The sequence below is a fragment of the Callospermophilus lateralis genome, chromosome 5 (assembly GCF_048772815.1).
Source record: "Callospermophilus lateralis isolate mCalLat2 chromosome 5, mCalLat2.hap1, whole genome shotgun sequence".
Lineage (NCBI taxonomy): Eukaryota > Metazoa > Chordata > Mammalia > Rodentia > Sciuridae > Callospermophilus > Callospermophilus lateralis.
In genome coordinates, this window is record NC_135309.1 from 159,341,017 (window position 1) to 159,363,341 (window position 22,325).

The 22,325-nt window shown below is 42.3% G+C and overlaps 2 protein-coding genes across 3 annotated transcripts in view; one reads left to right on the plus strand and one right to left on the minus strand.

Moving 5' to 3' along the window:
- The window catches only part of Mtrr (5-methyltetrahydrofolate-homocysteine methyltransferase reductase), a 32,933-nt gene extending 24,323 nt beyond the window's left edge, over nt 1–8,610 (minus strand). The window contains exons 1-5 of one of the 2 annotated variants that reach the window (XM_076857483.1): nt 8,556–8,610; nt 7,307–7,470; nt 5,001–5,154; nt 3,268–3,385; nt 437–815 (exon numbers count right to left, since the gene is read on the minus strand). In XM_076857483.1, the coding sequence (XP_076713598.1) occupies nt 437–815; nt 3,268–3,385; nt 5,001–5,154; nt 7,307–7,447 (792 nt within the window). In that variant the 5' untranslated portion in view covers nt 7,448–7,470; nt 8,556–8,610. The other variant, XM_076857484.1, reaches the window with a different exon arrangement.
- Nucleotides 8,611–8,757: 147 nt separating this feature from the next.
- On the plus strand, nt 8,758–18,933 carry Fastkd3 (FAST kinase domains 3). The gene is made up of 7 exons (XM_076856223.1): nt 8,758–8,826; nt 10,034–11,497; nt 12,298–12,383; nt 15,022–15,196; nt 16,336–16,405; nt 16,730–16,844; nt 18,605–18,933. The coding sequence occupies exons 2-7, from the start codon at nt 10,060–10,062 to the stop codon at nt 18,701–18,703; spliced, it is 1,983 nt and encodes a 660-aa protein (XP_076712338.1). The 5' UTR covers nt 8,758–8,826; nt 10,034–10,059; the 3' UTR covers nt 18,704–18,933.
- The last annotated feature ends 3,392 nt before the right edge of the window (nt 18,934–22,325 follow it).

The following is a 22,325-nucleotide window of genomic DNA, read 5'->3' on the forward strand; positions in this document are numbered from 1 at the left end:
CATTTTGAGTGCAACCCATCACACAAAGTCAGGAGTGGAATTTTCTGAGTGTGGCATCACATTAACCCTCACAAAGCTTTCATTTCAGACCATTTTAGATTTTAGGATCAGGACATTCAGTCTGTAATACCAACTCTTGTGTAATACATGGGCAGGCCAACTTCTTCTGGAAGGGCTAGCCAATATCATCTTAGGCTCCGTATGCCAAAGATAAACCACTCAACTCTGCCACTATAGCTCAAAAGCAGCCACAGACAGAGGGCAGAAAAAAATGGGCATGGCTGTACGCCAACAAAACTTATTTTCAACAGAGAGGCATTTGACAGGGGAGTACTAGTTTGTTGACCTGTGTTAAAAAACAAAAACAAACAAACAAACAAAAAACATGCCCATAGTTGCATAACTATAGCACAAAACATTAAGAAAAGTTGCTCACCTGGCCAAGAGACTCCTGCAGATGCACCTGTAAATATTCTGGGGGTAAAGCAGGAATACTGAGAGAAGCTTGTGAGAGTGGGGGTTTTGAGCGGATGAGTGAGGATTCAAAGTCTTCAATCAAACCATTTGTTTGACCTCTATTCGTTTCATTTTGTTCCAAAACCTCTGAGTGCTGTCTTCCTGAATCATCTAATCTTAGAAGCTCAACTTGTGACCCAATGTGTAATAATGGTGGCTTCACAGGATCTGAGTTCAAGGAGGCCTTTGATGTCCCTGGGAGAGCTCCACTCATCTCCTCTTGTCCTCCACTTGACCTAAAATGCTTCGTGAGGGCAGCCCAGAGTCCGGCAATCCAAGGCTCAACCACAAGTTCTAAACTGGCACGTGATGAAAAAGAGAAAAGAAACAAATGCTCAAGTGTCCACTGGAACACAGCAACAGGGTAAGGACAGGATCTACCCACTCAGCAGAATGTCACATGCAACTGTTAGAAAACCAAATATGAGGACTATTAAGAACATAAGAAACATTTAGGAATGATTAAGTTTTAAAAAGCAGAAGACCGTTAAGTGTTCATTAGTACTGTAGCCATAAAATGAGCAGGTAAAGAGGTCAAGAAATGAAGTGAGGCAAGAAGATATTTTAGTTATATGACAATAGGAACATAATTTGTCTTAATTTCTGAAAGAGCAGGTTTAAGATCTGAAGAAGTAAAAGAACATAGGCAAAACCTGAGGCTATTCTAAGGTCAGACGATCCACTGAATACAGAATCTTTTTTTGCCTGGCTAATTTACTTATCCTTCTCCGACATATTAAAATATGACCAAGAAATCACTCTGGATTAATGCCAACTATTTGGACTAAATAAAACACTCAAACCTATCAGTTCTAAATAATTCTTTTGGTAATATCTAGGGAGGCTGACCTCAGAGAAAGAAACAAACTATCCTTTAGGAAATTTGAATTAATCACAAATAAATTCTTAAAGTGTGGCGATTTAGTTATTACTAACAAAGTGTAACTAAATAATAACATTCCCATATACCCTTAGGTTAAATAAAGCAAATGGATAAGGAAGACTGTGTCTGGATATTGAAAATGACCTCTTTATCACATCATCCCAAACAAACACAGGTATCAAATTCTAGTTCACAAACAACCATCCAGAAAAGTCATTTCAGAACTTTATCTTCTCAGGACTCAAGTTACAATTTATCATTATTAGATGTTTATAGGCACACAGTTTAAAAATTGATTATACATTGCATTTATCCCCACAAGCCTTTGTGAAAGCAAGTTTATAAAAATATGGGTTCAGCAGTAACACATCATCTTCATACCTCAGAACTGTTAAGGTGACAATATCCATAATTGAGAAAGCCAGCTTCGTTATGATGGCACAGTCTAAGAGGCTAAAATGCATTGCTTCATCCGAAAGAAGCTAACACAGTAAATATTACTATTATCTATTTCACAAAGGAAGAAACCTCAGCACAAAAAGTTGAAGAGACCAAAGTTGCAGTCAGTGGGGGACCAAGGCTGCGACCCAGGTGCCTGGACTGCAGTCTGTGTTTCAGCTCCTTCAGCATGGCGGTCATTACTAGGCAAGGATGGCTTATGGAAAATATCTTAATTTTAGAAAAAGGAAAAAATCAATAGGGTCAAAATTTAAGAGGTGCAGACTACAGAGATATACATTCAAACGTTTTAATATTTAATCTAATGAATGGGCAAAGAGAAAAAGAGCCTCTGAAGACATATGAGACATGTGGGATTAACATAAGTGCTGTGATATTGACTGGTCACAGCTCACCATGACCACACATTTAATGTCAATGAGGCCTGGCAGGGGACAAAGCTCAAAATAAAAGAACAAAAATAAAAGGTAACAGTCCAAGAAATGTTTTGTCACAATGAAGAACACATTGATTTGGAAACAATCCACAGCATAACAGAGCAGAAAACAAAGGAAGAGTGAGCAGGAAGGTCCAGGTAAGGGGACACATGAGGAGTGTCCATCATCCTCTAATCCAGGAAGGCAAGCCATTTGCTGGATTTGTCATTTCTCATAAACAGTTTATTTATTAATACAGTGAATGAAAATTCATTGAACACATGCACCTAGTTTAAAAAGAAAAAAAAAAGTACGCATGCCGTTATCCAGAGGAAGCAGCAACATGACAGCACCTGTAGAATCTCTGAATACACACCCAAGTTGAAAGGCAGCCATGGGGTGAATACTGGGTTGCACAAACAAGAATAAAGCTGGGCATAGTGCTGTGTGCCTCAAGTCCAGCTACTGAGGAGGCCGAGGCAGGAGGACTGCATGAGAATTTGAAACCATCCTGTGCAACACAGTAAGACCCCATCTCAAAACAAACAAACCAAGAGCAAGAATAAGAGAACGCACACTTCTGACTGGTAGGATGGCAAAGGCCATGAGGACAGTAAGAGACACAGCCCGGCCACACAGCTAGGCTGAAGGCCCTCTGGTGTGTCTGACCTGACCTGCTCAGGCCCTGACTTTACAAACCCCATCAAGACAAGGACAACTGTGCTGGGGCACTTTTCTAACTGTTTCCATTAACAAAGACTGAGAAGGATTGAGAGACACAGAAATACACACACCCAAAATATCAGCAAAACAAGAAAGCCAAACCCCGGCTGGCCCTCTTGGACCCTGGCACTCAAAAAGCTAAAACTATAAAAGATTCTCAAGGTCAAGCATGAGTGCTAAACCTCAAAACCACACACCCTGTAAACTCACCAACTTTCACCACGTATGAGTAAGACTTTACTGGAGTAAACAGAAGCACGTCACCCTTACCCCACACAGTCGTCTGCATGTCCAGTGTCATAGAAATGCTGGGCTCCAAGCTCTTGAAGTCGTTTATCAATTACTTTTCCTCCATTACAGAAGTATGTGTATTCAGAATCACCCAAACCTAAAGAGTACAAATGGATATTAGTACACACAAAGATTAAAAGAATTGATAAAAAAAACCACCTAAAAACAAAACTATTTCATACTGTCACAGGTGAGGTAAGTGACCATTTTTCCTGAGTAATACTGAACATGCAGAAAATGTCCCTCTATTTTATAACATAAATGTACCAGATACACTGGTACTATAAACAAATACCACTGTTCTGAGAAATACACAGCTTTGAGACCACGATATCTTTTATCTGCATACATCTGATCCTAAGCAGGGGTCTACCAACCACAGCCCCCTACACTACCACTAGCATTTCTACAATAAAGTTTTACTGGAACATAGCCAAGTCTTTGTTTACACATTGCTTAAGGTGGCTTTGAGACTACAACAGTAGAGTCCAGCGGCTGTGATGGAAACCTCATGGCCCTCAAAGGCTATATATACTACTATCTGGCTCTTTTTAGCATTTATGACTCCTGATCTAGAGCACAGAGGCACATCCGCTGCGGATGAGCAGCTTCTGTAAAATGTCTCTTAGGTAAAGCAAGAACTGCTTCTGTTTCATGGTAAGAAAATAAACTAAAATTTTCACTCAGTTGGAATTTTAAAATTGAAAGCTTAAACCCTTAGTTGTTTAATGATCTCCTGTTCTTTCCAAATAACAAGAAGAGAAGTTGCTGGGTCCACAAGAATGAGTGGCTATCCATAAGTATAGACTTCATAATACATTTTTGAGAAAATGTCAAAGCAACATGTGCTAGCTCTTTAAAGTAGAAACTGGAAAAACTTCAATTTAAAAAAAAAATTGAAAACACTGTAAAATATTCTAGTGATCACGTTAAAAAATACCAGTGAACAGCCAAGCTTAGTCTCAAATTTCTAAATCAGTTGTTTATCAAAGCAAAATCCACCCTTGCTAAACACCCTCCCACCAAAATAATCCTCAAAGATGAACGACACTGAACACAAGCCAGGAATATGGGCCCTCAGCACCCACACTGGTCCTTCCAATCCCTTATCTTCATTTCTTTGAACGGTTCCTCAGTGCCCAGGCCAGTTTTTTTAACCTGGGAGGCATTGCCTGGGAGTTTTCAAAATACCAACGCCAGACCACTACCTCAGAAAACAGATTAAATGAACATGTCCCAAGTAAAGGAACTATCAAGAACTCCTCTGGCTGATTCAATGTGCAGCTGGAGCTGAAAGCCACCGTCCTAGAGGAAGGGTTCTTAGATGGTGAGTGAATCACCTCAGAGCATTTTGAGGCTTGCTTTTGTTGTTTTAAACAGTAAAACAGCAGCAAAGGATTCTGTTTCAGTAGGCTGGGGAAAGGCCCAGCCACTAATATTCTGAAAGTATTTCATAGCTGAATCTGATTGCATCCTTGCTTAAGAATGCTACTTGGGAGGTCCCCCAGAGACGTTACTGTTGGGTAAATACTGCAGAAGAATTCATACACGGCAGCACATTATTCACACTTACATGTTTTATATATGTATAATATCTACATAAAAATAAAGACAAAACTCATATGATTATATTTCATGGTTTTGAGAAATATAATCAAAACCAGAGTTAAAAGTCAATAATAGCACTAAAAGTGGAAAATAGAGTCCATTACCCAATAATCCATACCGCAGATGAGCAAGGAAATCAGCAGGCAGTGTCTTGTCTTGTATTGCTTTAACAAATTTTCGGGCCGTGTCAGGGGGGTCTCCAGTGCCTGTTGTAGAAACCACGACGACGAGAGGAGCTCTTTCCATTTTTAGATCATACTACAAAACAAGGTTATCAAGTGAAGGACCTAATGCCACGTCACCTGTCATTTAACACACCAGCCAGAGAGGGTAACTGGCCTAGTTTCTACTATCCTGTATTTTCTCCCAATTATCCTTCTTTCCAAGTAACTGGAGATGCACACAGAGTGACCAGTCCCCATCCAGTGACCAGTCGCCCTTGTTTAATCAAGTTACACAAAGTAAGATATTTCTTAATGCAGTCACTCATTTGTTTTGCTGATGCTCATCAAGAGAAGAAAAGATAAGTATGATTGGTACCTCTCAGTCATGGTGCCCTGGGGCAAATGTTAAAGTGAGCTCTGATCTATAAGGCAAATAAACGAAGATAGGAGAAAGAAACCTGGTTTCTTAAATTAGGATTGCTGATAAATTCAGGGTAAATTCTTCCAAGATGATGTGCCTAAAAACTCCAATGTTCAGCAGGAGAGGCAACTAATTTGGTGGGAATGACTTCTTAAAACAAAGTAAAAAAGCAAGCAGAAAGATTTTCTAAAGGGGGAGGGAGATTTAGAAATAGAACAGACAGCAAGCACCCGGGATTAAAACAGCAGGTCAGCAAGGAAGCTTCACAGAATATTCCAGCACACAGACTACAACGAAAACACAGTGGCTCTGATAGCTCCAGCAACACATGACACAAAGGCAGAGAGGTACACAGGCACCAGTGCTACCCCAGCCATCAGGGACCTGGTGATAAAGACCAACTCACTCTTTCAGAGTTCCAGGGACAGAGCTTGCTAGCAGCAGTACCCTGAGTTTATCAGCAATCCTAATTCTAAGAAACCAGGTTTCTTTCTTCTAATTCCAATGCAAATTTAAACACAAATTTAAACACTCTTTCTTCTTGTGACTCCATGGAGTCTACTACTCATAAGTGTTATTTAATTTGGGTCCAAAGAAATAAAAAAAAAAAAATTAGCTTTATTTTTTTTGTGGTGCTACAGAGCAAACCCAGGGCCCTATGCATCCAAAACAAGCACTCTACCGCTGAGCTAAACCCTCATCTCACTTTTCACTCCTGAAGGACTTTTCCCTAGGCCACTAAATGTTCACAAAACACTACACAAGTTCTGTGTCCAACTCTGTGCACAGTTCATCTAAGTTGATTCAGCTTGACAAGGCCTGCTATGAATGAGAAAGTAGAGAGCTACCCCGACCCGGCTACAGAGGTCAACCCAATGGACCTAATTAGGGCTTGTTTTAGGGGACTATCAGTACATAGTGACTGATTCACGTTGTAATCCATCATAGCACACTAAGTCTACATTATTGTTTTGTGACAGAGGCCACTCTCTGGTAGCTTCCTAAAGGGAGCCCCCTTTCTGTGAGAGCATCTGGAGTCACTCTGGCAGTGCTGCCTAAAGAAACCAGGTGAGTCTCTTTCTAAAAGCTGAATTTATAATTCACCTATTTTGTTGAACAGTATCGTGAACTTGACATGAAGAGGCCAGAGGCTGTGAACCTGAGTGACAAGGCACTGGCAAGATAGTTCTCAAGTACTGAAGTAAACCTGAGTATTCAGGGGTTCGCCTTTCCTCTGGTGGTACAAAGTCCTCGCTAACTGTTACCACCTTAGTTGTCTGGGATAGCACTATTTGGAGGTCTCAGAATTACAAAAAGAAGAACAAAGTGTTATGTATCATAAGGCAGGAATTTCAGCGGAGACTAAATAAATATACAAACAAGTAGTCCCTGACCTTAAGCAGCAGGGTTTTTCCCAGATCATTACACCATTACTTGGAATTCTATTTCACAAAAAAACCCAAGTAGTCCTTCATTGGAAGAACTCTAACATAAATCGCAAGTTCTTTTTGGGTAATCAGAACGGATTCTGAGGCTCATGAGTTGCAAAGCCCAACCTTCATGAGAATACACACACTTCCTTTGTTCTCACAGCCACCGCTGAGATAAACAAGGAAGATGCTACTGCTACCATTTACTGACAAGTAGCTGCTTTTTTCAGTCTGAGATCATTCACCCTAACTTATATGTTTACTTCTGTTTAAAAAAAAAAAAAAAGGCTGGTTAAAATTGGTATACAGCCACTTTCTTTAACAAACATCAGTTCCCAATCAAAATACTTTGAAGCATAAGATACTGTGAAGTCCACTGGAGTGACATCTCTTACCTTGTCCGACTCACTGATGCAGTGGAGATCTGCAGAAAACCCATGAGCCACAGCTTGCTCACTTATTTCTTCTGCTATGGCCTTTGCCTGGCCTCGCTGTGTAGCATATAATAACAAGAACCTCCTCATTGCATGAGGCATGTGCTGTGACTATGAGAGTGACACTGAAAAACAGAAACAGGAAAAGGGAAATTTTCTTCTTAATGAAGTAGTAACAACCTCAACATAGGAATTCTACCTCAATTTTCATAAAGGAATGAAACAATATTCACACAATATGAAAGCCTTCTCTAAATTTATTTTTTGCACTGATTTTAAATAAACCTAAATAACACAGAATTCATCAAAAGTAGGGAGAAGACAAGACTAAAGTTCTAATTTCATGGTTCAGAAATCAGATTATGAAGTCAAGCTACTTTTGGGTCCCCAAACTGTCATTCAGAAGTGAACACCTGTAGAAAAGCTACCTAAATGTTCCGAATCTTAGCTCCCTAGCCCTCAAATTAGGATTCTACCTACCTGATAAAGGATATGACACACAAATCACCTCAGCAATGCTCAAGCCATAATATCGCTTAAAAAAAGTCTTATCTATTTTTTCGTTAATCATTTTAGTATCAAAAGTGCATATGGTAATGAAAAAAAAATATTTCCATCCTAACTTCTTTTTTCCCCCTGAAGAGTCAACCAGGGGTAACATCAACAGAGGCTAACCCTTGTCAACTTATAGACAAAAATGAAATCCAAATCAAAATACTGGCTTTTGGTGAACAAACTACCCATACTCTCATGCTCCTCTAGCTTACCTAAAGCACAAACAAAAAGCCTTCACAAGTTAACTGAATTACTCTTAGGAACCGAACAGCATGGCACAAGGTGCTCAGCTAAGTGCCTGAAGAGTGAAGCGAACACCACGGTGACCCTGCAAGTGCAAGGCTCAGCGAGGATGTGGTGTCACCCCTCCGGCGTCACAGCCGGATAACCCCGCGAGCCGCACGCTGTCCCGGGGACCTCGGAGGCCCCAAACTTCGCCGCGGCTGGCTGTCTAAGGACGAAGGCGGCTCCAGACCCGCAGGCGCAGCGAAAGAGAATCGCGCGGCGGAGGAGACCCCACGCCCCCGTGCAGGAAGCCAACACCGCGTACCCCTGGACCCCAGCAGACCTTGGAACCCACGCCCAAACCCCCGATGGCCTCTGCTGCGTCCCAGCTGGGCCTGCAGCTGGGAACCGCTGCCGCCAGGGCGCTCACCTGCTACGCAGGACCCTGGCTTAGCAAAATCAGGGAGTCTAACCAGCGCACAGGCGTAAAGCCGAAGTGCGCATGCTCGGTACTCATGACCAATAGGAAGCTCTGGAGAAGATTTGAGCCAATCACAGGACTCTAGATGTGGGTGGTACAGGGCCAATTCTGCATCTCGCGCTTGCGCCCAGCTGCTTCTTTCCGCCGCGGCGTTCGTGTACGGGGACCCACGAGGGTCCAGCATCTGCCGCTACTTGTAACGCGGTACGGGCGGAGCCAGGTAAGTGTCCACACGGGTGCTCCGCCTGCGCTGCTCGGCTGGCTGTGTACAGTGCTGGGCCGCTGGCCCTTCATGTGCGGCGCCCCCCGGAACAGAACCACAGGCTCCGCGGCGCTGGGTTCGGGCGCTCGGCCCGTGGGGGTCCTTTCTTCGCTGGAGGACGCGACCCCGGCTCCCGGCTCGTCTGCCCCTCGCGCTCGGGTTCCCTGGTCCCCCGGCCCCTCGTTGGCTTCCCCAATTGGCTGCTTTACTGTTTTTCTCTGGTTGTCGAGGTAGCCCTCGCCTCTCCCCGGTCCTGACACCCGCGGGGAGCCGCGCGTCCCCTGCCCTGCCCGCCTCCCCGAGCTGGCCCGCGGGATTTGAAGAGCTTCGCCTTTAGCCGACGGAGCCCTCCCTGGACCAGCCCGGCGGACGTGCGGCGAAGAGCTCGGAGTTGACTCCCACCCAGCTCGCCACTTACTTGCGATGCCCAAAGCCTGGTCCTGGCTCCATCGCCGATCTAAAAAAGACAGGCTTTGAGAAAAAGGAAGGAGTTTCATTGCTTTGCTGTGATTCCCCCTGCCAGGCGGGCACAGGGCTTTTTAAAAAGGAACACAAGGGCTGGGATCCCAATGCAGTCAGATATAATTACTTAGTATCCAGCAGATGTCTTTGAGAGAGGCATTGCTCCAGTTTCCAGGTTTGGAGTTTGTTTATTCTTGTGGGTAGTGATATTCTTCCAGGCAGTGGAAGACAGGAGTGCTTAGCCTGGGATAGGAAAAGTGTTAGTATTGTTTCCCCGGTTGTTAGGGAGGAGGAAAAGTGGAAGAGAAAAAAGGGGAAAAAATGTCAGCCACCTGCAGGTTTATGCTCAAAGCATAAGGTGGCCCCCTCTCTCTTAACACTAGCTGTGTAAACTGGAAACAGTAACTTTTCTGTGCCTCACTTTCTTCTTTGGCTGTCAGATGATGACAAAAGTAGATAATTTGTATAAGTGAGTACACCTATAAAGCACCTGGAACTGTGCCTGGCAAGTGACAGCAATCGTTTTTGCTATCAGTCACTTTCCCAAGCTCTGGGACACAGAGACCTACCTTTCTAGTGCTTATATACAAGTGGGAAATCTTTATTTATCCCTGTTTTGGAGTACCCATCCTTTTTTTTCATGGATATTGATATACAGTGAGTCATGTGCTTTGTATTTGACCTTGTCTTTTTATTTTACAAGTCCAGAAGAGCTGAGAATTACATGGCATGGCTTTAATTACCTTGCGAAGGAACTTCTGCCATTTGTCTGATTTTCGGATACTTGGAGCTCTGGCCGCTCTGAGAAATCATCCTATAAATCATGTTCTCAAGGTATCCAAAGAGCAACTGCATCCTTGGTTCTGTTCAATACAGTATGAGCCTTTCAGGATCCATTTTCATCATGCCTGCTATAAAAAGTTCCACTTACAAAATGGAAATGAACTTCATCCAGTTGGTGAGCCAGCATTCTCTCAAGTACATGACTGGAACAAGTTTGAACAAAATCTTAAAAATGAGGATGAACAGATATTTTACAGGAGACTAAACGAATTCACTTCATCAGAAGAGGTGTTGAGTTTTATAAAAACACTGGAAACTCTGTCTGATGCTATGGCTGCAGGAGCCTTACAACGGATCTGTGAAGTAGAGAAAAAAGGTGGTGATCAAAGGCTGCCCAAAGAAATACTAGAGAGCAGTGTCTTTCAAGCTTTATGTTTTCAATTTGAACGGGAGCCCTCACAGCTGTCAAACTCTGGTTTGGTGACTGCTTTGCAAGCTCTGATTTGGTTGCATGTGGATACTCAAAGTAGCTTGGTACTGAATCTCGTGGCAGAATGCCAGAATCGTCTCAAAAGAGGTGGCCTGGAAGTGCATGATCTTTGTGTTCTTGGGGAGAGTCTGATTAGACTGCAAGGCCCAGGTTGTGTGACACTAGAACTAATTATCTATCGACTGCAAGGTGCAAAATTGGAAGTATTTACCCCAGAGGATATTGTGGCCCTTTATAGAATACTGCAGGCATGTGCTGAAAAAGTAGACCAACACCAGACATTTTTAAATGCGATAAACAACTTTTCCCTTTCAATAGTTTCCTACCTGAGTCCTAAATCCATTAGCCAAATGCTTACTGCTCTGGTGGTTCTAGATCAAGCTCAGGCACTTCCTCTGGTTATAAAATTGGGTAAATATGTTGTGAGGCACATTCCCCATTTCACTAATGAAGAGCTCAGGAAAGTCATAGAGGCTTTCATATATTTTGGACACAATGACAGGTTTTTTATCAAAGCCCTAGAGCGGCATGTAGCTGCATTCTGCCTCACCTTGGATGCTGATGTTGTCAGCAAAATCATGGAGTACTGCAGCAGAAAGCTGATTCTTTCGGAACCCATCCTCAATGCAGTGGCAGAAACTTTTGTTAGCCAATCAGAAAAATTATCACCTAGTCAGATTTCTGAGTTAATTGAGCCATTTGGAAAACTAAATTATTTGCCACCAAATGCACCTGCTTTATTTGGGAAGCTAGAACATGTGCTGTTCACCCATTTCAATTCTTTTCCACCCAAATCATTATTGAGACTTCTCCATTCATGTTCACTGATTGCGCACCCTCCAGTCAACTTCATGGGAAAAATATTCAGCCCTTTTTTTCTTCAAAAGCTTCAAGGCAAGTTGGTTATACTTTCTGACACTTGGATATAACTAACCTTTGAACTTGTGATGTTTTCAGGTTACCTCGGTACCATTTACACAGCAATGCTCTGCCTTCATTTTTTCTTGAAAGTGAGATTGGAAGTTTTAGATGCTAGTGTAAACACAGAGCTGGGACATTGTGCAAAGAGAGGAAAGCAGCCTCAGATATACCTGACTGCTGCCTGGCTGGGGTACTGCAGGGTTCCTGGGGGACATGGTAATGGCAGTGATAAAAGCCATTATAGTGTCAGAACCTTTGTTGAGTGAGCAGCTGTGACTTTTTTAAGAGGATGGTACTATTTTTTTTTTTTTTAAGTGAAATGTCTGACCTCTCTACCTTATTTTAAAACTTATTAGGTTTTTTTTTTTTTTTTTTTTTTTTTGGTGTGTTTGTATGTGTGCTGGGGATTGAACCCAAGACCTTATGCATTCTAGGCAAGCACTCTACCAACTGAGCCCCCCAGCCTGCTATTGTTCATCTTAAGTCAAGAAAGCCAAATATGTCAAATTCCTCTATGTCCATGGTTAAAAGAATATTTCTGCCAATTCTCTAAATATATTTTGTCCTCTGTATTTATTAACTGTAGCTAAGAGCTTAGGTTCTTGGAAATCAGTTTCATTGATGGCAAGAAGAGGACATTATTAATTCTGATAAGTTCATTCCCTAGAGTCATTTGAAGTCATGAGTGTAATGTCTCATATTCATAATGTTCGTTCTCTTACTACCCTACCCAAATTCAAGCTGAACAATAACAGAGGTGCTTTGTATTTCAGGTGAAGAGTCGCATCTGGACAGATTGAGTATGGCACAACTGACCCAACTGTTCCTGACCTCAGTCCTAGAGTGCCCTTTCTATAAGGTAAAAGCATGACTATGAACAGTATGGCCTTGTTTCCTTATGGGGCCAGTTTCCTTTAAAATTCCTTCACTTTAGGTCTCTCAGGACCCTCATTAAAAAATAGAACTTTCCCTTATCTGGTGGTAGTTGCCACCAAATGGGCTTTTCTTGGATCAGTTGGCTCCATTTCTGTGCCTTACCTTACAGAGTCTGGCAGGGTTGCCTGGCAGGTCTCATCAAGCGCTGCAAGAGCACACTCCTTTTGTGTGAGTGAGGGTCTCAGCACTTCCTGTGGCTATGGTTATCAAAATGTGAATCTTTGGGCTGAACAGATCTAGATTATTTCTCAGTATGTTTTTAAACCAAATCAGAAATTTCACTCTTTGGAATGTGCTTGAGGCGGGTTGTCCCCATGACTGTCCCATGCCTTGTGTAGGATCAGAAATTGTATCACTAGTCTTGCCATCTCTTGCCTGGTCCTTCGCACTCTTAACGCAGTACTAGAAAGTCTGATTTGGCGAATAATGAATAAGGTTCGGAAAGCACCACTGTTTTCTTTAAAAATAGTTTAGCACAAATATACTTAAAGATAAGTTATAGTCACCCCCAGTCTTCTTCCATCCCTGAAGGAACAATGTTAACTGCAGTTTCTGCACCCAAATGTATACAAGTACATAAACACCCTCCGGTTTTTCTCTCTTTATGGGATATAATTTGTTTTTGTGTCCAGGATATTGTGGGCATTCCTGGAATCCCATCGTGTAGAACGAAGGCTTTCTTAAGAATGGCATGATTTTTCAGGATATTCGGTCTGCTTTTCCACTGTGAAAGCGCTTCCTGGGCTTATCAACATGCGCCAGTAAACATTGTTGTGTGTCTTAAATTTTGTTCTTTAGTCTGTAAACTAGATTCCTGGAATTTGTTTGGGGTTGGTCCTGACAGATTCCCGCCCCCCGCCCCCCACCGACTCTTTGTAGATGTCCTGTTTCCCCAGCACTGAAGAGCAGTGGCCTGCCTCCCCAACTCCTGCAGCCTTAGCTCTTTACTCCCTGCCCCTGTTGCCATGTCAGAAGTTTACATTGCATTTTAATGAGACCAGTGAAGTCGAGCACATTTTCAAATGTTTTTTAGCCATGTATATGTTCTATGAATTATCTTTCTGCACTTTTAATCATTTCTGTTTGTCTTTTCTTAATGACTCATGAAATAGTTGTTTATTATGTACGTTGCACATATTTTCTCCTGGTTTGTAATTTTTTATTATTACTATTGGGGGGGGTAACTAAGAATTGTACTCAGGGGCCCTCAGCAACTGAGCCCCATCCCAGCCCTATTTTGTATTTTATTTAGAGACGGGGTCTCTAAATAATGCTAAGCACCTCATCATTGCTGAGGCTGGCTTTGAACTTGCGATCCTCCTACCTCAGCCTCCTGAGCTGCTGGGATTATAGGCGTGTGTCACCACGCCTGGCTCCTATTATTACTATTTTTAATTTAATATTGTTATGCTGTCATTTTGCTGTATAAAAATTTGTGTTTTTTTAATATGTTTATTTTATTTATTTATTGTTATGTGGTGCTGAAGATTGAGCCAAGTGCCTCGAACGTGCTAGGCCAGCACTCTACCTCTGAGCCACAATCCCCTGTACAGAAGTTTTTGATAATTAAATCTGTCTTTTGTTACTTCTGGATTTCCTATTTTGTTAAAGAATATCCACCAATACTAAGTCAACACAAATGTCCTACTAATTTTTAAAAATAATATTTTCCTTATATTGTCAATATATCTACAATTTATTTATTTTTATTTAGATCTTTTAATTGACAAATAAAAATGTACATGTATCTTATTCATGTTATTTTGAAATATGCACATATTTAGCCATTCCATAACGTCCATTAGCCTAAGTATTATCTAATCAACATATTTGTTATCTCACATATTTTGCAGGCGCGTACTGTATTTATGTTAAGTACACTTCCTCTTCTGTCCTGCCAGTGTGTGTGTGTGTGTTAAGTACAATTAAACTCTTCTGTCCTGCCTGTGTGTGTGTTAAGTAAACTTAAACTCTTGTGTCGTGTGTGTGTGTGTGTGTGTGTGTGTGTGTGTGTGTGTGTAAAGCACACTTAAACTCTTCTGTCCTGCCAGTGTTCAAGGATGCCTAACTGTAGTCACTGTCTACAGACTAGGATGTGCTGTGATCTGTCATGGAGGATAGTTAACTTTGTTCTTTTCCATTCTTTTCCACGTGGACAACAAATCACCAGCATTTATTACATCACTGTTCTTTCCTTACTAAGTTAAAAATATCACCTTTATGTCATTTTCCACTGTTAAAACATGAAGTGAGTACTGAAGGCCCGTGAAGCAATTCTAGGAGTTCCAAAGGTGGGCATTGTTGTTTCTGCTCTTTCCCTCCTCCCTCCCTACCATCTCTTGGTTTATGTGACCAATGAGGCTATTTATTAAAACGTATTTAAACTGCAATAAGAATTATGCATTATCATTTCAAGAAAGATATATGCCCTAAGTCCTGGAAAAAATATCATGCCCCAATAAAGTAATTTTGTATGAAATGATTATATCCAGGGAGGCTTCAGTTTATTATATGCTTTATATCTTGTTTTTCTTTCTTATATTTGCATGTATGACTTTTAGGGTCCCAAACTATTTCGTCAATACCAAGTGAAATCATTTCTTACTCCATGCTGTTCCCTGGAGACCCCTGTGGATTTTCATCTTTATAAATCTGTGATGATTGGACTGATTGACCTTTTAGGAGCAAGATCATATTTTGCTTCAAAAGTATTAACACCCTATTGTTATACGATAGGTAAGTAGTACAGGGAGTTCTGTTAGAAGCATTTATCCTCTTTAGATATCAATGGGACTTAGTAGCCATAGAAGGTCTTTGGAAATGCAAAATGCAAATGTCCCTTCCCTGAAAGCAGGGGTTCACAGTAGGGCTAAAGAGTCAAGAATATCTGGGTTTGAGTCTCCCATATTACCACATAGCAGCAGAATGTTTTAGGCAGAATATTTTAACCTTTTTCTGCTTACTGCTTCATCTCTAAAGTGAGAGAAAGAATAGTGACCTCAAAGATTTGTTTGAAGACTAAATTAAATTATAATATTGGGAGCAGAGTAAATGCTCAGTAATTGTTAGCTGCTGTTATAATCTAGGCTCGTCCTATTCAATACAATAGCCGTTAGTGTATGGTGGTTTAATATTTTAAAAAGCTAAAAACTCAATTTCTCAGTCATACTAGCCACATTTGAAGTGCTCAGTAGCCACATGTGGCTTATGCCTGCCAGATTGGACAGTGCTGATATAAATATTTCTTGCTGCAGAGATTCTCTTGGATATTGCTTAGTAGAGAATGCAGGTCCTTGTGCCCTGACAGTTCTAAATTGACAGTGAGAGAAAATCACATCATGAAGGAGAGTGGTTCACAGGCTTCCAGTGATCACACTGCACTCCACAGCTTCTTGTGGGCCCTTTTTACAAAAGCCACATCAGCATTCCAGAGGGGAGGACAGGGAATCTGTCCATGCTCAAGGACCACACGCCGAACATAGGAGGCTTCCACCATGGAGGCAGCGCAGGATGCAGCAGAAAGCTCTGAGGAGCACAGGGTGGCCCCTTAGCTTGCAGGGCTTTCTTTTCTGGAGTGAAGGATCCTGCCACTTGTCATACGAGGAAAAGGAATGTGTGCCTGGTTCTTGTCATGCACAGGTCACCTGAGAACCCACTCTTTGCTTCAGTGTGGTTGAGCCTCCTTAATTTAAGGCTGACTTGGTTGATCACCAAGTGGATGAAATTAAAATTCTCACCATTGTTGGTTGTGGTCATTACTTTGCAGCCTTCAGCCCACTGATAAGTGCAGTGTGGAGTGATTCAGCAGAGCAGAGGGTACAGGAGCAGTGTACGTGTAAGGGTATCACAGAAGAACTTTCCCCTTCTCTCACCAGATGTTGAAATTAAGTTAGATGAAGAAGGATTTGTATTACCATTCACAGTTGATGAAGACATCCATAAAAGGTAAAGGATTGTTGTGGTTTTAATGTTAGATGACTTGTCAACATTAGTAAACTGATATTTTTCTTAAAAGGTGAAAAAAAAATAGACATAATTCTGGAAATTAAGATATTACTTTCCAGCAAATCATGTTTGAAAAGTCCTTGTAATATTTTGTAAATGTTAATAAAATCAATTACTTTTCCAACAGATTTAAAGACATTCATGATTTAAAATAGTATCATCATATAAGACTAGTCAAATCCCAACTAAATTCTAATAACTACAAATATATAAATAGTTGTAATTGTTTTGCAAATTTAGTTTTTCTCCTCTTTGATTTCTCAGAATAGCACTGTGCATTGATGGTCCAAAAAGATTTTGCTCTAATAGCAAACACTTACTAGGAAGAGAAGCTATCAAACAAAGACATCTACGATTACTGGGTTACCAAGTTGTTCAGGTATGGTGTCACCTGTTATTTTTCTCCACAAGTAATTCCAAATTCAGATTTGCTTTTTTTCCAGGCAAAGTTTCAAATTGTACCTTCACAGTACAATTACTTGAGTAAACAGCAATTCTTTAATCAGCACCAAACCAGAATGATTTGGAGTTTTCTCAAGGGAACATGAACAGGACTTCATAGGGTGAACATAGGAAAGCCAGAGGAAAAAATAGTCTTAGTTACAGGTCTGCAGTTGCCCTGCCCTGCTTGATCTGTCTTGTTGGAAAATCCCTAGTTATATGAATTCCTGGGATGCTGCTGAAAGGAATTCATGAATATATATGTGCAGTGTGGAGTGATATATAATTCATGAATTATATGAGTGGCCCAAGTTAAGTGTTGCTTACATCTATCTGTAAATTAAGCCAGGGTTGGGTTCATTTTCAAGGCCTTCCTGGCATTTTCTGCTCAAGGGTTTTTCAGACCCACTCTCCCTTTTAATTAATTGTATCAGTACTAAGTGGTCTGAAAGAGCAGTAAACCAAGAATATTAATGTCTAGTTTAAATTTTATGATTTTGTTGATTAGTCTTAAATCTCTTTGTCTTTTATTTTGCAAGGAGTTTCAGAGCATGATTTTTCAAAATTAGGGCTCCTGTTTTCTTTTTAAGCTATGCTTAACTCTGCTTTTAAAACTACTAAGTCATTGGAATGTCTTATTTTCATTTCTCTCTGATTTAATGAATCAAAACCAGACAAGGTGACCCATTAAGACCCGGCACCTCATCCACCTACTGGTTAAGACCTTTGAGTTTTCATTGTAGATTATGTAAGAGGGCCTCTTAGGAGGGGTCCTTGGGGAATGTAAGTGAGTGTCCCTGATCTCTAGTTTCCTATTTGGTGACTTTTCCACTGCATCTTACATATCCACAGATGATTTGTTAAAATTTATTATGCAGTGTGTGAACAAAACCTTCATTGTTTCTACATTGCTCATAGGATAAAGTAAAAATTCCTCTCTAACTTTGCACTCAAAACCCTCCACAGTCTACCCACAACCAGCCACAGTTTCCAGCTCTCTCCACCTCTCTCCACCTCTCTCCTTCCCAGCCCTCTCTACTACTCTCTCCCCTCCCCATCTCCCCCCCTCCCCACCCCACCTCTCTCCCCACTCCCCAGGCCCTCTCCCCCTCTCTCCCCGCTCCCCAGGCCCTCTCCACCTCTCTCTCTCTCCCTTCCCCAGACCCTCCCCACCTCTGTCCCCTCCACAGACCCTCTCCACCTCTCCCCCCACTTCCTAGGCCCTCTCCACCTCTCTCCCCCCTCCCCAGGCCCTCTCCACCTCTCTCTCCCCTCCCCAGGCCCTCCCCACCTATCTCCTCCTCTCCCCTTTCTCCCTTTGCCCTTGTTCAGTCACTGTCTGGCTTATCTCCAGCTCTGGCATCTGGGACCTGGCACTCATCTGCTCCCAGCCAGGCCCACCTAAGCAGCACTTGATCCTGGTCTCCTGCTTGCTTTTGGTAGGCATCATGGGCTCTAATTGGAGAGATTTTTCTTATATGGACAACCCACTTGTGTATCCAGTGTTCCCTTCCCAGGTCCCTCCCCAGGGCCAGCACTGCCCTAGGCATGGGCACACAGAAGGAAGAGGCCACTGTGGACTTTGCCCTCCTAGCCTACTCCTATGTGGGGTAGGGTGTGAGAAGTCAGGTGTAGGAAAACAGGAAGCCATCTGGGACTGGGGAGTATCCTGACCATTTCATTGTCCTTCCTTCACAGGTCCCCTATCATGAGATTGAGGTGCTAAAGTCCAGACAAGAATTGGTGGAGTATCTACAAAGCAAGCTCTTTCCTCAAAACTCCACTCTTCATTGGTAACAAGGAAGAACAATGGCTTTATGACTCAGATAGTGAAAGGACTTATTTTTAAGAGACATAGTTTAAGAAGATAATTTGTGAATTAACCATTTTGCAGAATTATGTTTATAGACTGGTGCTCTGAGAAGGCTCAGAGGTTTTCCTGATACCATGTATGATTTTATGGTATAAACTTAAAATTAATTTATTACTAGTGTCATAGGAATTTTTATACCTCAAACAGAATTGATCAAGTACAATAAAGGAATATAATGAATGCATGTTATTTTGAATCTCCTATTTGTAATAGTTCTGTTAAATGAAAACATAGTCTTTAGAGTCCTTCATTTTCTAACAAATGTTAAGAAGGAATTATATCTCCCACTTTTATGTTTTTGTCAGTGAATTGATACCTGATAAGGAGAAGGGAAAATGGGAAATAGACAAAGCCAGAAAGGGTACTCCCCAGGAAGGCCTTCCTCCTCCCCATGGGCCCTTTGGGGAACACCTTTTCTGTCTTCATCTGACTTCTGGTGGCTCCAGCTGTGTCCTGTTGATGGCAGCAGAGCTGACCTGCTCTGTCTTCACATGGCTATCTTCCATTGTGTCTGTGTGTTACGATGCTGCTCACACATGGCCCTTGTCCACATGTCTGTTGCACATCATTCCCCCTGTATGGCCACATGCATGTGTTCCTCTTAGAAGGATCCAGCCGTGTTGGATTAAGACACCCTAACGAGTTCATCTTGACTTTATTAAGTCTTTACAACCCAATGTCAAGTAAGGTCACATTCACACATACCAGGGGACACAACTGAACCAAGGATTAAACTAGTGAACACGTAAAGTGTGCTTACGAGATGCCTGCAGAGTGAGCCCGCACAGCGCTAGCTAACAGTGTCTCAATTTCCACCCTGCCCTCTGTGCCCTTCACTCCAGCTTGGGTTCTCTTTCTGCAGAATAGCAAATGGAGACCAGGTGAGCTCTCAGGTCCCTGGTACAAGTGTGCCATGGTTGCAGAGAGGGTCAGGAGAGAGGGGCCTCAGATTCTGAGGAGTTGTCTTTCCAGATGACCTTGACAGTCTCTCAGAGTCTGACAAGACCAGAGCAGTTAGCTGACTTGAACTTTTTCACAGCAGTTAGACTTCCTGAAACCAGTGTTCTTGACATGGGGCCCAAGGTCTGCTCAGGATCGTATCAGATATTGGAACCCCTTTCACAATTCCTTCCTGCTGATATCCAGACTAGTGCCAGTTTTGTCTCGTGTGTGCTCTGGTTCCCTACCAGCCAGCCAGGGTCACCATGGTCAGCTCATCCCTGAACCGTGGTGGAGGTTAACAGCTCACAGTTGAAAGAGGGAAAGAGACTGACCCACAAACATGTAGTGCTAATCTGTTAGAAATACTGTGAAGAAAGAAAGCTGCCTGGAGCATTCGTACCTGCTCTGTCATCTCAGTCCTGATCCTTGGTGACCTCTTCTCCTGGTCGCCTTCATCTGAATCAGATGCTCTTCCCACTGCAGTTTTAGTCACAACCTGATCTGGACTTTGTCTCCTGTGGTCTCCCCTGCCCACTCCATTTACTCATAACTCTGACACTTGATTTTGGAGCTCCAGGGCAGGAGGAAGAAGCCCCTGCTACAGGCCTGGGGGTTGGGTGACCTAAACAGGTAAGGGCAGGTGATGAGCCTGCTGAGCCCACTGGCACCCCAGGAGCTCGCACAAGACTGGAATGGGAATGAGGCCACTTGGAGCTATTTGTAGGCTGGATTTTAAAAGAAAGAAAGGAGGGTCTGTGGGTATAATGTCCATGTCTGTAATGATCCACACAAAGCCAAAAGGGACATCCCAAGAAAGGGGACAGGCCTAATTCTGGCTGTTCAAAAAGAAAACAAAAAAACTTCCTGAAAATGTGCATGTGTTTATGGAAGTGATTTAGGCTATAGATACAGGATTGGTGGTGTCACAGGTAGCAGTGAACTTGGCAAGCTCTGTCAGAAAGCCAAATCCTTATAAATTGAATTTTCATGCCTCTGAATTTTAATGTGTATCTGTGCAAGCAAAAGTGGAGTGAACATGCATACTCATACTGATAGCTTTCTGTACTGTGTATTTGACAGTTTTGAATAAGGCATGATCTTGCTATGTTAGCTTTCAAAAGTAAAGCAAATAAAAATAGGTTAAAAAAAAAAACTGTTTTGCAAGCATAACCCTTGAAGCAGCAAAGCAGTACTGATATCCCCTCCACCTGACGCTAGGGGGCAGAAAAGTTTATAACATCAGTTAGGCTACAGCATTTTAAATCCTTGTTCCTGGAGGAGAGAGTGGGTCCTGTGTGTGTGTGTGTGTGTGTGTGTGTGTGTGTGTGTGTCTGTAAGAGAGAAATTGGATGGGGGTGGGGGGTTACATGGTGGCAGTTCTGCATTAACAAAACAGGCCATTTTCCTTACCTTCCTCTTGGCATGAATCAGGCCTACACAGGAGAGCACAAACACTGCCCTGGTATGAAGAGATGCCTATCGTGGGGTCAGGGAGAACCTTGAAGACAAGTATCCTCCCAAATCTTGGATCATTTGAGGGCATGTGGATACTTGGTAAATATCTTTCAAATAGAAGAGAAACTACAAGGGAGCAGAATTCATTACATTTGAGTGAATTCCCTCTGAAAAAGCTACACGTGCTGGATGATGTGCAAATCCAGAGAGGTAGCTTGGCTTCTTGGCAGTGAACTAGGCAAATCAGCCTCTGAAGGTGCTATTCCCCAAACTAGAAATGCATCCAGATCTGATAGGAGTCTGGATATCTCATGTAGGGGGATAGCTTGAGATACCTTGAAAGCTGTTTGGCCAAGTGCCTGGGCAGTGGCCAGTGCTCAGCAGATATTGGGTGCTATTGATGAATGGGTTTATGTGTAGCCTTCTCAGTTACACAGCCGGGGGACAGGCATGCACATCAGGACTGGGCTGCAGGCAGGAACAGGACTTGCTGCTCAGTACATCCAGGGGTTCCCCTGTGGCCTGTGACAAGTTTTTGTGGGTAGCAAAACCTGTGCTATTTGAAATCAGATCAAGAAAATGTGGGGTCCTGCTACTGTCTACAGGATCTGAGCCACCTGGGACATTTTGACATACAGAAGTTTTCTCCATATCCGACCAGATTGCTGATTTGGAAATTTAGGACAGAACGTTTCCCTTTGTAGCTTTGAGGATCCTGAATCTGATGTTCTGGCCAGACTTGGTGTTACAGAACATGCAAATCCCCTGTGCTTGAGTCTCTCCAGTCCAGCTTCACTGCTTGGTACCCTTCCCCCAGTCCTATAAGAAGCCTCTGTCCTTTTGTTTGGCTATGGGTGCCTCTTGGTTCCTCTGGTATGCAGCACCCATGCTGCTCCAGTGAGAAAACCTAACTTTATTTTGATGCTCTCTGGTTGTTGAACTCCATCAAAAGAAATTGTGCTTTTATGTATTTTTTATCCCATCTCAGAAAAAAAAAAAAAAAACATTTCTCTCCTGGATGACTCCCACGGTCTCTGGCATATAATTCACACTATTTGTGGGTTGAACTGATATTTTGGGATCTGATGTTTGCATGAAACAATATCTCCTAATAACCCTACTGTTTTTAACTTTTATTATGGAAAAATT